Source organism: Labrus bergylta, chromosome 10, assembly GCF_963930695.1.
Source record: "Labrus bergylta chromosome 10, fLabBer1.1, whole genome shotgun sequence".
NCBI lineage: Eukaryota > Metazoa > Chordata > Actinopteri > Labriformes > Labridae > Labrus > Labrus bergylta.
This window is the reverse complement of record NC_089204.1, coordinates 15,524,035-15,539,082: the sequence shown is the minus strand read 5'-3', so window position 1 is coordinate 15,539,082 and position 15,048 is coordinate 15,524,035. Positions and strand designations below refer to the sequence as shown.

At 40.8% G+C, this 15,048-nt stretch overlaps 1 protein-coding gene across 3 annotated transcripts in view; it reads left to right on the top strand.

Moving 5' to 3' along the window:
* wdpcp (WD repeat containing planar cell polarity effector) overlaps positions 1-13,044 on the top strand; it is a 75,625-nt gene extending 62,581 nt beyond the window's left edge. For all 3 annotated transcript variants that reach the window (XM_065959695.1, XM_065959696.1, XM_065959694.1), the window contains 5 exons: positions 3,218-3,317; positions 8,343-8,460; positions 11,148-11,239; positions 12,469-12,500; positions 12,796-13,044. In XM_065959695.1, coding sequence (XP_065815767.1) covers positions 3,218-3,317; positions 8,343-8,460; positions 11,148-11,239; positions 12,469-12,500; positions 12,796-12,846 — 393 coding nt within the window. In that variant the 3' untranslated portion in view covers positions 12,847-13,044. The remainder of the gene's footprint in view (positions 1-3,217; positions 3,318-8,342; positions 8,461-11,147; positions 11,240-12,468; positions 12,501-12,795) is intronic.
* The last annotated feature ends 2,004 nt before the right edge of the window (positions 13,045-15,048 follow it).

Here is a 15,048-nt window from a genome sequence, read left to right as displayed (position 1 = left end):
AACAGGCTGGAAATTTCAACAATCACAGTTAAAAAAAAAATCTAAAAAAAAAACTCAGACGCTGCAATTGGAGATTTTTCATTTACCACTCTATATTAAGTTTATATACTGTACATGTGCACATAATGCCTTTACAGTGTGCAAATCCTCCGAGAACGTTTATGTACTCATCGATCCTGTTTCCCATCCACAGACATGAGACACGGCTATTTATGTGTCGTAAGCGCTGCCGTGTGCCAGTTCACCTAATCCCTCATTTATTTGGAGGTAGCCCAAATATCAGTCAATATCGGGCTCTTAGAGTCCACCAACACCAACACCTAACCCCCCTCTGCTCCCCCTTTTCTCCCTGAGAATGGCCCACTAAAACGCCCTCTTTATCAGCCACTGCAACCCCTAAAGCTCTTATATAAATAAGATTAGTGTCGCGTTTGAGCGTCAGGGAATAAGAGGTGTAATATCTGATGGTTTTATATGCAGTATTATTGTTATCCCTTCTTAGTCGGGCTGATACTCCTCTCTCTCTCTTTCACACTCCCTCTTTCTCTCTCTCTTGTTCCACGTTTGTTCATTCGTTTATTCTTTCTCTGGGTCCCTCTCTCCAGATTCAGACAGTATTACGAGGAGCTAAGCTGGAATAAAGCGCCCCGGCATCAAATGTTCATATTGTTCTGTTCTGTCTGTCATACAATCTCTCACTGCCGCTCACATGAAAACCCTTGTTGTGAATTTCTCTTCTTAACACCTTTTATGTCTTGTTCCTCATCTCTCTCTCTCTCTCTCTCTCTCTCTCTCTCTCTCTCTCTCTCTCTCACACACTCCTTTTCTCTTATTCTCACATACACTTTACTATCATTTCTCTGTAATGCCTCCTCGCCTGTTTTAATCTTCTGCAGCTCTGTTTGTTTTCAATTAAGAAGCCTCACTCATATCTAATTGAGGGGCCGTGGCCTGTGAATTAGCCACCTCAGTCCTGGGAGCCGATTTAGGTTCTTTTGAGGCCATTTTGTTGTCGGCCATTTTCACATTTCCTCCAACTCGTCACCACAGAGGGCAGGCACCACACTATAATTACCCAATCTGTTCCCATTCATACTCTTCAATTTCAGCAGCTCGCTCTCATTCTCTTTCACTCCCCCCTCTTTGCCTTCCTCTCTGCTCCCCTCCTCGTTTGGAAACCAGCATCCCCCCCCCCCCTTCTTTTTTTTCCCTCTTGGGGTACAAAAGCGTGGTGACAATATGGGGGTATTAGAGCTGGGTGCAGGCTCAGCTGGGGGGAGGCTTTAGCCAGCTGAGGGTTATGCGTGGCGAGCCCTGAGTCACGGCACTGATGTCCTGTGATGTCGCTGAGGCGGAAGACTTTCCTTAACATGCTGTACCCTTTGATGGGCCCTCAGACTTGCATTCACCTCGAAGGAAACCCTGTGACTCTGAGGAGACTCTCTTTGGGTGCCAGGATGTTGGTGTTAATTCACTGTGTTTAATCAATTAAGGAGGTTGACTTGAGTATGCAGTAATTATGTATTTTTTCCTCTTTCTCTTTCCTTTTCTCTTTATCAATTGACATTTTGTAGATTTTTTTGTCCTTCAGGGCATCCTTCTTCCAACCAACACTAACAACTTCACGCTGGTAGCTGACCAGTACTTTTTCAGCCTTTACTGCTGGTTATTGACGGGCTCCACTGGAGAGACTGGAGAAACATGTTGAACGTTGTTTAGGGTGTGTTTTTTCATTTTCCTCACAGCCGTTCTCAGAGCTTCGAATCAGTGACCTTTCTGCCCAAGACCAAGTTTTATACCATCATGCTGCTGCCCCAGTCGGGTTTTTTTTTTTTAGACTGAGAAATGTGTGATCTATTTGCTGTTGATACTGTTTTAATCATCTTTCAATCAGACTTCTGAGCTGTGGTAATACAGTCAAAACGGTCATCTTGTTATCTCTTGTTAAACTAAGCTGATTGTACATCATGATTTGTTTTTATTTTAAATAATTATTTTTTATATCTGCTCAGCATGGTCAAACCAGAGTTGATGCACATCAACACATAAATCATAAATACTATAATCTTACTAAAATCTGAATTTTTACCAACACGAGACAAAGCTTTAGCTCTGTTACCATTGCGATGGATACAGTATGTACAATATTGTCATTTTACTGCAAAATTAACTGATGTTGCAGATGGTTTATATTAAAGATAATGTAAACCATACTAAACATCTTTCATGGAGAGACTAAAGAAAGGTTTGACTGTCATCTGACCATCACTGCCTAACATTTTCACAACAAACATAAAGCATGGAGTAGAGTTAAATCTTTCAGCTTTAACAGCACACTCAAAGCATTTTAGGTTTACATTTTTTCTCTTTGTTTTATTTTTGTAACTTTTAATGCATGAACGCTCAGCTTATTCCAAACCTGCTGAGAACTAAGACACAGTACTAACACAGCACGTATCCCTCACAGGACTATTAAGCTTTGAATGGATCGTATTGAATCTCATTTATTTTGATGATGCTTTCAGAAAAGATCTATACTTCTCAGGTGTTTAAAAAGATTAAATGACCTCAGCTTTGCTTGTAACCTTAAAACGGGTCCAGCTGTCTGATTCAATGTGGTTATTAATGAAATCAAAATCAGCCACCCTCAGACATCATTTAGCAATATAATCTCTCTTTATGGCCAGGAAGACTCAAACAGGGAGATACAGAGGATACATGCTGTTTCCAATATTTTCACAGGCTGATATAGTAATGGGCTCTGCTGGATATGTTCCTCCGCAAAGAGAGTGTACCAGCGTTTCTGAAAGGTGAACAGTCCCTCGCCTCCTCTCCCACTTTTGAAATGTGACAGATAACATCCGCCGGGGTACAAAACCGAAGAGACGAGGGTCTGTGTGTGTGCCGCCTGTCTGAGTGTGTGTGTGTTGGGAGGGGGCTGGGGGCTGGGGGCTGATTTCAAAGTTTTTGGAGGAAACGGCATTTCATCCAACTGGTGCTCTTTCTGATGTCGGGCTTCAAACAGCTCATTTTTTCTGTCATTTCATCTGTTTCTTCTTTCTCCCGCCAAACCCCCCCACCCCCCCCCCCCCCCCCACACACACACACACACACACACACACACACACACACACAAAAAAAGTCCTATTGTCATCGAAGCCTAGATTCATTTTAGATTAACGTTCACGTGTCTTTCTTTCTTGCATTACCTTCAAAGGACCTCCATTATGTTGCCGGCGATAAGGGCGAGGTGGTGCTCGCGGATGTGGCCAAGAGGAAAGCTAATGAAATCGAGGCCCGGGCCATCGCAAGCAACGGTAAGGAAATAATCATAATGTCTAACCAAAAAGACACCAAATGTGACTCGTTATTTTCTTCTTTTATCTGAAATGGGAGGTGGACTCCAGATAACCTCGGTAACTCAGATACTCCGGCACACTTTGTCCTGACATCTAACACTGGGTATTTTTCTCAGGCTCTCACCCTCTTCTGGTAGCAGAAAGGGAAATACAATTAGATCATGTTTGACAGAAGAAAATATTCATGTTAAATACACACAACCTGTTGCTTTTTTTTTATAACAATGCCATATTTTGAAGTGATTAAAACAAGTGGGATACATGAAGTTGTATATCATGTTATAAAACCACATACAAAGTGTAATGTTCCTGAATTAACATTTATAAAGTATGGAGAACTTTTTTAGGACGCAAACAATTTTATAAATCTCCTATAATAAAGTAAAGTGAGCTGAAGAACTCACTAATTAAAGACAAATAGTTCAATATCGTAATTAAAAAGATTTCACCAAGTTTTGAGCAGCAACAAGAAGAGGAAAGCCACCAAAGGCCCTTTTTTGTTGTTACTTCAGGCTGTGCTGCTGCCCTTTGACAAACACTCCCCAAAGCACATACCAGAGGGGATCAAGCTGAGTTCCTGATTACACAGACACACACAAGAGCATGAACATGCACAGGCACACACATACACGGCAACGGACAAACGCATACGAGCAATTCCTCACAGAGGTTTCTAGAGCCGTCGGGTGAGCAGAAAACATTCAAATTTGTGAGGGAACTAGATGAACATGTCTGATGAGTCCTTCATTGGTGCTTAAAACACACCAAAGGCAATGTGCTTGTGTGTGTGTGTACTCAGACACAACCAAATGAGGCCAGAGAGGTATTTAACTCCACTGTATAAGGTCAAACCCCTGAGGCTGGGTGTCTGTGTGTTTGTCGGTGAATAGAAATGAGCGTTTGTGTAACTGTGAGGCCTGTTTGCATGCAGCTTCCTTTTTTTTTTAATGTGATGCTTAACACGCGCACTCCTCCTCATAAGCCTCTTAATTATGTCCTCGATGATTTACCTTCATCACCTGCAGCATGTCCTATCCTTGGACAACAGCGCTGCAGAGAAGGGACAGAAAGAAAAGAGAAAGGAAAAAGGAGGGATGACAGCAGAGGAAGAAAATGATCATATTAGGATTGCAAGAAATAGAAGGAAGAAAAATAGATTAACACAGGAAAAGGGAAATGAAAGAATATTTTTTTAAAGATTTAGGTGTATTATTGACTTGTTACCTGCTTGTTTATAGTTTGTTCAATTTTCTTGTGTCTCTTAGCTTCATTTTTTTTTATTGTGGAGCCTTGGTAAACTTGGTATGAAGAATATCCTGATAAGTCCACACTGCCTGCTGTAACTGAGAACGAATGATTAAACCACTATTAAAGGAGGTCATGGGACCTGACAACACAACATTTGCAGTAGATATCAGAAGATATTCTAGAGCCTTAGTCAGCTTACAACAAGCTGAACTAGCTTACTGTGCATCCCAGTTGTTGACTAACCAGATGTTTCTATTGTAATATATATCAAATATGTCTAACTAATCATTATGATGATGAATTTGATCAAATTATTAACATTTTGGGCAGTCGCAAATATTGGGATTTCTTACCCATTTATACATGTGCTGCTCACCCGTCGGCCACATTTTATATACCAACATTTTCTGTAACATAACCAGCTGATCACAGAGAGAGAGAGAGATAGATAGATAGATAGATGGGAGCCCTACAGTGAGCTGACCTTTTACCTTTTTCTCTGCTGTTAGTACATTTCTTGTCCTGCACCTTTATGCATTTTGCCTGGACGTGCGCTCACTAGTTTTCTCTTATTGTAGAAGAAGCAGTATTCTTCCTGCTCTGGTAGTCCTCAATGCTGTATGTTATTTTGGTCAGGTAGTATATTTGGTTATTTAAAACATTCACGCAGTAAATGATTGACTCAGTACCACTGCTGGTGTAGACAGCGAAGTTAATCGACAAAAAAGTAGAGTTTGAATCCTTCTTTAAAAATGACTTTCTAATGTCAAGAGTAAATGGTAGAGAGGAGAAAGTCAGTTCAGATGCATTTACATATTAAAGATCTAAAGGTCCACACCTTAAAACAGACACACACACACACACACACACACACACACACACACACACACACACACACACACACACACACAAACACAAACGCATTAGCCATTAGCATGCTAAATGGTTTGACAGAAAGTGAATTGGAAACACACACACATCCTGACACAGTGTAACCATCAGTCTTGATGTTGCCTCGTGTGTGTGTGTGTGTGTGTGTGTGTGTGTGTGTGTGTGTGTGTGTGTGTGTGTGTGTGTGTGTGTGTGTGTGTGTGTGTGTGTGTGTGTGTGTGTGTGTGTGTGTGTGTGTGTGTGTGTGTGTGTGTGTGTGTGTGTGTGTGTGTGTGTGTGTGTGTGTGTGTGTGTGTGTGTGTGTGTGTGTGTGTGTGTGTGTGAGCGTGCTGTACACTGAACAATATATCAACGTTTAGACAGGCAGCCAGCCATATTCACTGGGCAGCAAAGCCAGGTCATCAATAATGAGTAGTGTGCTTCAAGCAGAGAGCTCCATGAACAGGTGTCTCACTTTACAAACACACACACACACACACACACACACACACACACACACACAGAATGACCATCAAAAAAAAAACAGGATCAGCTCTGCCTTTCATGAACACTCAAATGATTTTTACAGAGAAACAAATCAATAACTAACAAGTAAACCAGGAGACAGATGTTGCTTTGCAGCCTAAATGAGATTGCAAACAAATAAGTTTTTTCCAGTTACAATTCCAGTTTGAAGTTTTCATGTAAGCAGGAATAAGATTATCTTTAACAACATGGGGAGTGTGGGTATAGTCAGTCTAATTCTTAGCTTTTTCTATTCAACAACAGGACACTGTTCACTGTTACTCCTAATTTGGGTTGAATAAAAAATTTAAAAAAAATTTAAAAACAATTAAAACAACTTGTTCTTTAATGTAAACTACAGTGGTGCTGGTCCCGTTCACGTTTAACGTCCCGAGGGATCAGCTGAGGCTCAGGTCAATGCCTTCTCTACAACATTAGCCACACACAACACCACCTATACAGGATGTACATGAATTTTCTAAATATAAGTGGGTAAAAATATATCAATTTTTTGATAAAAAAGAAACAAAACATTAGCCCCTACAACTGTGTTTTGAAAAGCGTCAGCCCCCCGTCTGTTTGTCCCTCCACATTGACAAAACACAGACGTGAGTCAACAGTCACACGCTTTCCTGACACAAGTTCCCACAGTGCAGCCACAGACATTTTCTGTTTGAACACACACAAGAGACCCAAAAGTGTTTGTTCTCAGTCCTATTCACACACTACACATCGGAGACATATGTGTTTGTGTAAATATGTGGACTGTATGTGCGCAGTTAGGTGTGACACTGAGGCAGGTCGCTCTGAATCCTACATGAACCAACCATTTGTAGTAATCAGGTGCTGAGAACATTTTGAAAACAGCAGGTCAGCTTCTTGTTGACCTGGTGTATGAAGGCAAACACACACATGCACACAAACACTTCTCAGTTGGTTTTTGAATCCAAACAAATGAACCTGATGCTATTTCATTCCTGGAATTAACTGTAATTAACTGCTAAGCAACCAGCTGTGTTTGTATTAAGGAGCAGGAGTAAAATCAGCTGCTCTAGGACCTCACCACCCTGGATAAAAGCACAGGGAAAAGTTGATTTGCATTGGAAAGGAACAAATCTTGTGCCATTGTTTGGATGTTTTTTCAGTCGCTTCAAAAAATGACTCAATAGCAGATGTAGCGTTTCCTCAAGGTGGACTCAGAATCAAATTGGGCAGATACACCATGTTTCTATGCACCCTTCTCATATTTATGTGCATCTTTTGTAAACAGAGATTCTGTCTTCGCTTGTACACACTCACACACACACACACACACACACACATGCGCACACAATAGAGGACACACATTTCAGCTTAGGTATGGTCCCTTTTTATAACAGCGTTGGAAATCGCTTATAGCTGTCTGGCTGACAAGTCTGTTGATTCGGATAGATACAGCATTGTGAGAGGCAGAGTGGCGAACAAGTGCGAGGGAAGGCCTCTTTCTCTTCCTCTCAATCCCTTTTTTTCTTTGGAGAACGTTTTGCCAAGAGGAGAAGCCAAGTTGGTTGCCTGATCGTTGAGTCTCCCCCTCACAAAGGTTGATGTGGCTGCAGGGTCTCTCAATGGGCAAAGAGACAAGAGCTTTATCTGAAGATCCACTTCTCCTCCTCTATCTCTCTCTCTCTCTCTCTTTCTCTCTCTCTTTCTCATTCCCCATCCTTTCTCCGTGGTTGTGGGGAAAGCCTGTTAGCTCCAGTGTCTTGATGGAAAGCAGTGTTTTGTTTGCGTTCCCCTCTCGGCTCTTGTTGATCGCTCTGTTCGCACAACCTTCATTACGCTGTGACTTCCTGTCTGTATTCAGAAACTTTACATGATGTGTTCATGAGAAAACTTGCTCTTCAAGGTGTGACAGCCATATTGGCAAATTCTTATATTCAGGTACAAACAGCTACCATTAAATGCAATAGGTAAATACGTTAACTTACATTTATAATGAAATTTGACTCAGCACATCTTTAATGATAAAGTATTTCCATTGGAAGTATTCATCATACCTGCAACTCATCTTGACTTTTCTCTTGGTCAGGAGCCAATGCTTCCTCATTCTCAGGTCGTCAAATACTGACGCTGTAATAGAAAAGATGCTAATGTTGTGCTGTGGACAGATTCATATTAAAGAAAATAAAGTCAAGACATACTATGTGTATATTGCCAAAGGTTGGTTTTACATTGGAGTTTAAAACTTGGAAAATAAAGGATGCCGCTGATGTTCTGTATTCCACTTTCAGGTAAATCAAAACCGTTTCTCAACCTTGTTATGGCAGTGTGTTTATGTGTCTGTGTGTTTGTGTGTCCTAGAGGATCCTCTGAGAGACAGAGATGGTGGGTTATGTGAGTCCAGCCCCGGGGACAGACAAACAGAAAGAAACCAGAGCACAACAAGATCTTCATACCCGGAAACTCTCACAACAACACAGTGAGTTACATGTAACGTTTTGTGTCTGGTTTAGGCTTCCTAAGGCTTGTGCCTTATGAACTATGTGCACCAGCTAGTCTCTTTGCTGTTTGAGGCTATCCAGGAAACAAACAATGACTGGCGACAATTCACATATATTGCACACAGCTGCTCTGTGATAGCGGTCATGGTGAACCAAAAAGTTGCAGCTGGACAGCTCAGCAATGAGCTCAATCTCAATCTTGACTTCTGTACATCAGAGTTGCAGATCCATTTGATATATTTCTGTAGGCTCATCACTGCAAGTCAACCTTCTCTGTGTTTCACATTGTTATTATGAAAATATTTATTAAAGCCACTTGAAAAAAATATTTTCGACTTACTCTAAATGAATCCTGTGACATTTTTTGAATGAAGATTTTTTCTTTTTTACTTTGACATGTTGCCTGTTATTCCTCAGTGGTTCACTGTTGTCTGTGTATGAATTGCATGAGAGCATTTGTGGCCAAATGACCCAGCTGCAGCCTAAAAGCCTTCACTACCAGTGACATTTCAAATGTCAAAGCCACATCAGTTCCGGGTCTTACGCTTCCCAACGCTGAAGCCAGAGCCACATTTAAAACTCCACAGGGTCCATTTTCACCATGGATCAGTCTCCAGAGTGCAGACTAAACTCACTGTTTCAGAGTGATTGTTTAATACACTTGTCTTTGTGAATGACGTGTCGAAACAGTGTGACTAAAGACACACTGACTGCATGCCCCTCTTTGTCTCTGTCTGTCTCACACACATACAAACACACACAAATATATCCATCCATGTCTCCATTATTGTAGGATGGGTGGAAGTGATGGAGGGGCATTCCTTGTCATATCCCTACTAACATATTGGAGTATTTATATGGGATTTGTGTGTATTAGATAAAAAGGCGCTCTTGTTCTTTTCATCCTCATAGGCTTTTCATGGCTGTTTGACTGTAACACTGATGACTCTCTGCCTCCAAACCCTCCACTCTACGTTTCTCTAAGCCCCCTCCATCCATCCCAAATCCCCTCCTATCAGCCAATTTAAACAAGCCGGGTCCAGAGAGAGAGTGAGGGGGGGGGGCAGAAACAGAGAGAGATGCTCTGTCCTAAGCTCTTTTTAAAAAACAGTAAAAGAAGAAAGAGGAGAAAAAAAGTGTGGTAAAGAGTGTTAGGGTGATTTGGCAGCGAAAGGCCCGGGTTGTACTACCCCAGGTCTTCCCCTGCACTGCTGACAGAGGCAGAGAAAGCCGATCCCCAAACCTCCCAAAAGATAATAGCCATAGAGAGAAAGGGACAAAAGCTTCTGCCTTTTTTATTCCACAATTTCCTCCTTTCTTTAGAACATTTTTTTTTTTATATCCCCCCCTTTTTTTTTTTGTAATCTGGTCTCCGATGAAGTTTCATTATTTCTCATGTGGAGCCAATGACAGCTAAGCTGAGATGGAGTAGGGAAGGCATTGTAGCACGGGCGTTCTCCTATTTGGCAAGCTGAAAAAAGAGCAGAGGAAAAAAAGAGGGAGGCAAGCACAATGGCAGTTTGGGGGCTTCTTGCAGATTCCTGCATTCCCCAAATCCGACTCCGAAAGTGAGAGAGAGAACGAGCGGGGAATCTGGGAAGCATCCCAACGTTCCTTTGACGACTGCTGGCCTCTCAGTCATCACACACTCCTCTGTCAGTGGAGCTAGGAGAATAGAAGATATGTTTAAGGTTGGTTAGCAGAGGCAAAAGTTATTGTTATGCTAATGAGGCAAAGTCAGTTTTGCCATTTAGTCTTTATTTAAAAACAGATTTATAGATTTATTTGAGATTTATAAAGGGTTCATGTTCATTCTGCCCTGCCTGTGGGGAGGACATTGTATATCTCCAAACACAAGAAATAAGTTAACATGAAGTTATGAGCTCAGATCAATAATAAAACGATGTCTGCCTGACAGGTTTGTACGCTGCTATATTAAGCAGAAGAGAATAATGATGCCAAAGAAATCAGCCACACACCACCTAGAATAACATCCATAGTGAGTTTCCTCATTCTGATTTCAATTGAGTTATTTGTTTGGATTTTTTGCAACTTCATACTTCTGTTCATCTACATACAGATGACAGATAATGTTCATTTTATTCAACTATTGGTTTGACTCCTTATGTTACTTTTCAGAGTACATTTTCATTCCTTTTTATTCTTGGTCTGATATCAAACAGAATTGTCTGCTTGTTACGCAGACCTTCATTTTCAGTCTGACATTTCCTCCGCTCGTACTTCTCGTGGCAAGTGGATTCTGTTTTTCCTGACCCACTGTGGGTCCTGACTTAATCGACACCAACAGTGTGCATAGCAGTAACCATTGTTGTTTTTACTTTCTACTACAACACTTGGCAATATCGTTAGAACTGTTAGTGTGACAGGACATGAACTACGACAACAAAACGGACCTCTTGATGTGAAGAATGAAAGCAGATTTTTGGACACATCTTTACTTTCCTTTGACTTCCTTTTCTCCACTCATGACGATCCCAGCAGAGTAAAAAGTTTGAGAGATGGTTTTCACTCAAAGGGAAGTTATTTTTATTTCTGTTTCTCTTAAACACTTGAAATTTCTAACTAAAGAAAAAACTGAACAAGGTACATTAAGGTGTAAAAAAAAAAAAAAAAAAAAGACAACACATTTCTCTCTGTGCCGCAGTGCTGATGGAAGAGCCAATCAGAGGAGACTACAGGAACAGAGCATACGTGTGGCTGTTAACCCGGACGTGTTCAGGACACAAAGACAAACAGGTGTGTGTGTGTGTGTGTGTGTGCGCGCTCGTGTGTGTGTCATCCTGTCTGTCTGCTTCTGAAGAGGTATCTAATGTTAGAGCTGAACTTGTCTCTAGAATATGAATAACAATTTGATAAATGATAAAAATCTTCTCGTTTGTTCATGAAGCTTCATCGTTAGTTTAAATTACAATCTGAAACATCAGCTGTAAAGAACTTCATTGTTGTTTTGCCACAGTGATTTCTATTTATCTATTAAGAAAAACGATTTATTTTGAACAGTAACACGTGATCTGTGTTCCATCCAAACACGTTTTCCTCCTCACGTCGTTATGCTCACATGCTCTGAAATGTTTCTCTCTTCTAAAGTGTGTTTCTTCATACATGTCCATCTTGTGATGAATTGCTGCTTTCCAACCATAAACACACACACTTACCCACCCTCAATATAGATGACTTTTACATCTCTCCTTTATTTCTTTTAGATTTTTAACAAACCCACTCTTTCTCTTAATTTTCCCCTGTGCAACCTACAAAAGCCTGTTCCCTGGTCAATACAAGCAGCAGACAGAAAGTCAGCCAATTATAATAAATCTCATCATCTTCAACGTGCCAGTTTCAGGTCACGTTTTTAAGCCTCGCAGCAATTCTCCTGCGACATTTAGCCTGCTGTAGTCTCTAAACGTAGCCTGAGTGCTCTCCTCTGCAGGTCTCAGATGTCTGAGATGACTAACTGGTCATTTAGGAAAAACAACCATTAAGAGAACATCACTTCTTCCTTGCCGTCTTCCTCTCCTCCTTTCTACGCTCTCCATTTTAATAATTAAATTTTTCGGGTGATTAGCAATTGTGTCGCTATCAAATCGCTCTGTCATTTGATAATCCCGACTGTAGGCTATAGCTGGGAATTTGCATCAGCTTTTTAAACATGAGTTTAAGGCACGTCTGGGTTTTAATGTCAATCATAATGTTATTAACACAGGGCTCAGAACAGAGAGATCGCCATGAGTGACAACGGTTTACATTCATTTAAACAAGGAAAAGGCGCCACTGAGGGAGCATGTAACTTGTTCAGGCATTCAGTGTGAGGGTGTGTGTGTGTGTGTGTGTGTGTTTATGTGCTGAAGGGCTGCAGAGTGTGATTATGCATGTCTAATGTTGAGTTGATGTACTTTAAAGTGTCATGGCTGGTTTACAGGAATCTGTCTAATATCCTCCAACATCTTCTGTTTGATTTTGATCTGCAGGAAGCAGCAGAGGACTTGGAGACAACAGAAATGTGAGTGGATTTCAGCCATATATGTTATGTGACAATGAAGATGTCTGATGTTTTTGCTAAATTAATCTTATGCTCCTCGAGAGTAAGCTGAATTTTGACTCCTTCAACGTTTAATAAACAGATGTATTTATGTCTGTGTATTTTCAGATATAAAATCAGTTTTCTTGTGTTTGTCAGTACAGATCGGACACGATTACAGGATTGAAAGGTCGAAACAATGTTCTCCATGTGCTGTCTTCATAAACAAACTCAGCTCAGGTCATTAAACACAACGTTTCTGTTTGTTCTCTCCCAGGATGAAGACGATCCCGGGACGCTTCATGTGGTCCACTTAGGAATGGTTTGAAAAAAAACAATAAGAGCACTTTGTAAATCCCAACGAGACATTGAGGAGCAAACACAGCACCTCACCAACAACGGGCTCTCGTTGGATATTTTTAAATGAAGTCTGTTTACTTACCTGTCTCAATACCAGGATGAAGACTGATCATAAAACCAGAGCAGTATTTGTAAATAAACTGGTTTTGTACGACCACTTCTGTAACTTACTGAGTAACTATGTTTGTTCCAAAACACCTTATTATAAAGACCTTTTATACTTTAATGATGAAGGTAAATGAACCCTAAGAGTAAACAGTTACACCAGGCTCTGCCATTAAAAAAAAAAAGACAGATTCTTTTGTTCGTCAATCAGCCAGAAAAAATAAATACTTGTTTTTTTACGTCTATCACAGATGATATTGAACGTTCCAGACTTTGTGTGTGTGTGTGCGTCTTTGTGTGCTGTATAGATATGTGTGTGTGCGTGTGTTGGCCGAGATTAGGGGCCATAGTTTTATTCATGAATAAGAGCCAACCAGCGTCTTTAAAGCATCGCACGGAGCCCCTTTCCTGAACAGCAGCCATGGCCGTGTCAGAGCTGTCGACGCGCTGCGCTCAGCGACTAATCTGACAGCGCTGCGCGAGCCCTAATCCCTCACTGTATCGTAATCTATTTACTTTGCATTCTAAGAGGATTTCCACCAAAAAATATACAAGAAGCAATGTTGGAAATGGACAGAAGATCAGCGAGGATGCTTTTCTGCTCCCTTTTTTTTTTTGTTAGCTTTAAAAAAAAATCATTGTATGTTTTCCGGGGAGTCAATCCCCTGCGAGAGGGATGGGTGAAAGGAATTACATTTCTGACTGATACTAATACTTCTCTTATGTAAACATCAAAATGTTATATTTCCCCACTGATGATACAGTCACACTGCAGAGGCCGCTGCTGATAAGTGGCATCTGTCGTTGCCTTTAGTGCATCTCTTGACACGTTTATAATTTCCAAACCAAGGCTGCATTATCTCCTGATTGTTTGACTTGACAGCTTGAATAAAAACTGCAAAATTGCTTAACAGGCGAGCAGGAGATCCTCCCATCTCTGTGATGGCCTCCACAGTAGTCTTTTTGACATGCAAACAGTGAAATCTCCTCTGTCATAATACAGAAAACAAAGTAATGCTCTCCTCAGTTCCCCTTTAAGCAATTATGTCAGCTTTGTAGAATCATAAATAGTTCTGCCTCATTTAAAATATGGCCAGCAGCTTTTTTTAGAGAAATATGCCTCGCGCTTAGATCTCTGCCATCCAAGATGACTGGCACAGATAGGCTTATTAGTGGTATTAACATACTGCGCGGCACGCTGGAGCTGTGAAACGGCCTTGTTAACATTTGGAAATGAATCAAGCCTGCAGCACTTGCTATTATCCAGGTTATCTGTTTTGTTTTATTCTCTCTCTCCTCAGAGCAACAGCTGTGTTTCAGTGTTTGTGCAGAGGCCTTATCACAGCTAATGAAGGCTCTGATTGGACTGATTCTGCTTTCCCTCATGGCATTTTATTTAGTGAGTTTTATAGGTTGGTTTCAATGATCTCCACAAGCCAGATCACCCAAAATGTTATGGACAAATATGTCAGGACAATTAAAGACATCAAAAGAGAGTAAAGTGACTTTCCACAGGGTCTCATTTGAAGGATCTCAATCCCCACTGAAATCACAGAGAAGTTCACTTATATTATTGGTTTACGGGGGTCAGTGAATGAGATGTACTTTGCATAAAGATCACACTACAGTGTTTCGTCAAGACTACTAATCTAGAACAAGACTATGTATCTGTATTGAATGGCTGTTATTGTGTCTTGAACGAGGCTTTAAGAAAGAATAGTTTTAACTTGATCCTCATTCTGATTGAGGTCGGAGAGAAACACAAGAACTCTGCTGGGACTAGAGTCAATATTCATGTTTAAGATAAGATAAGAAATTATAGAACTTAATTAATCCTGAAGAAAATTTCTCCATTGCTCATTATGTTTGTGGTCAACTTTTTGTCAAATAGCCTCAACACCACAGCCCTGCTGGGAAGACCTCAGGCTCCTTTTCAGAGGCTACAGAACACACTTACAGCAAGAAGAATTGCCATTCTTAGCATTTTGCCACATGTTCAATTTCCAAGTCCTATTCACTCTTTCAAATTACCCCTTTCGTCCTTGTTCCTGGTCTATCTCTTTTT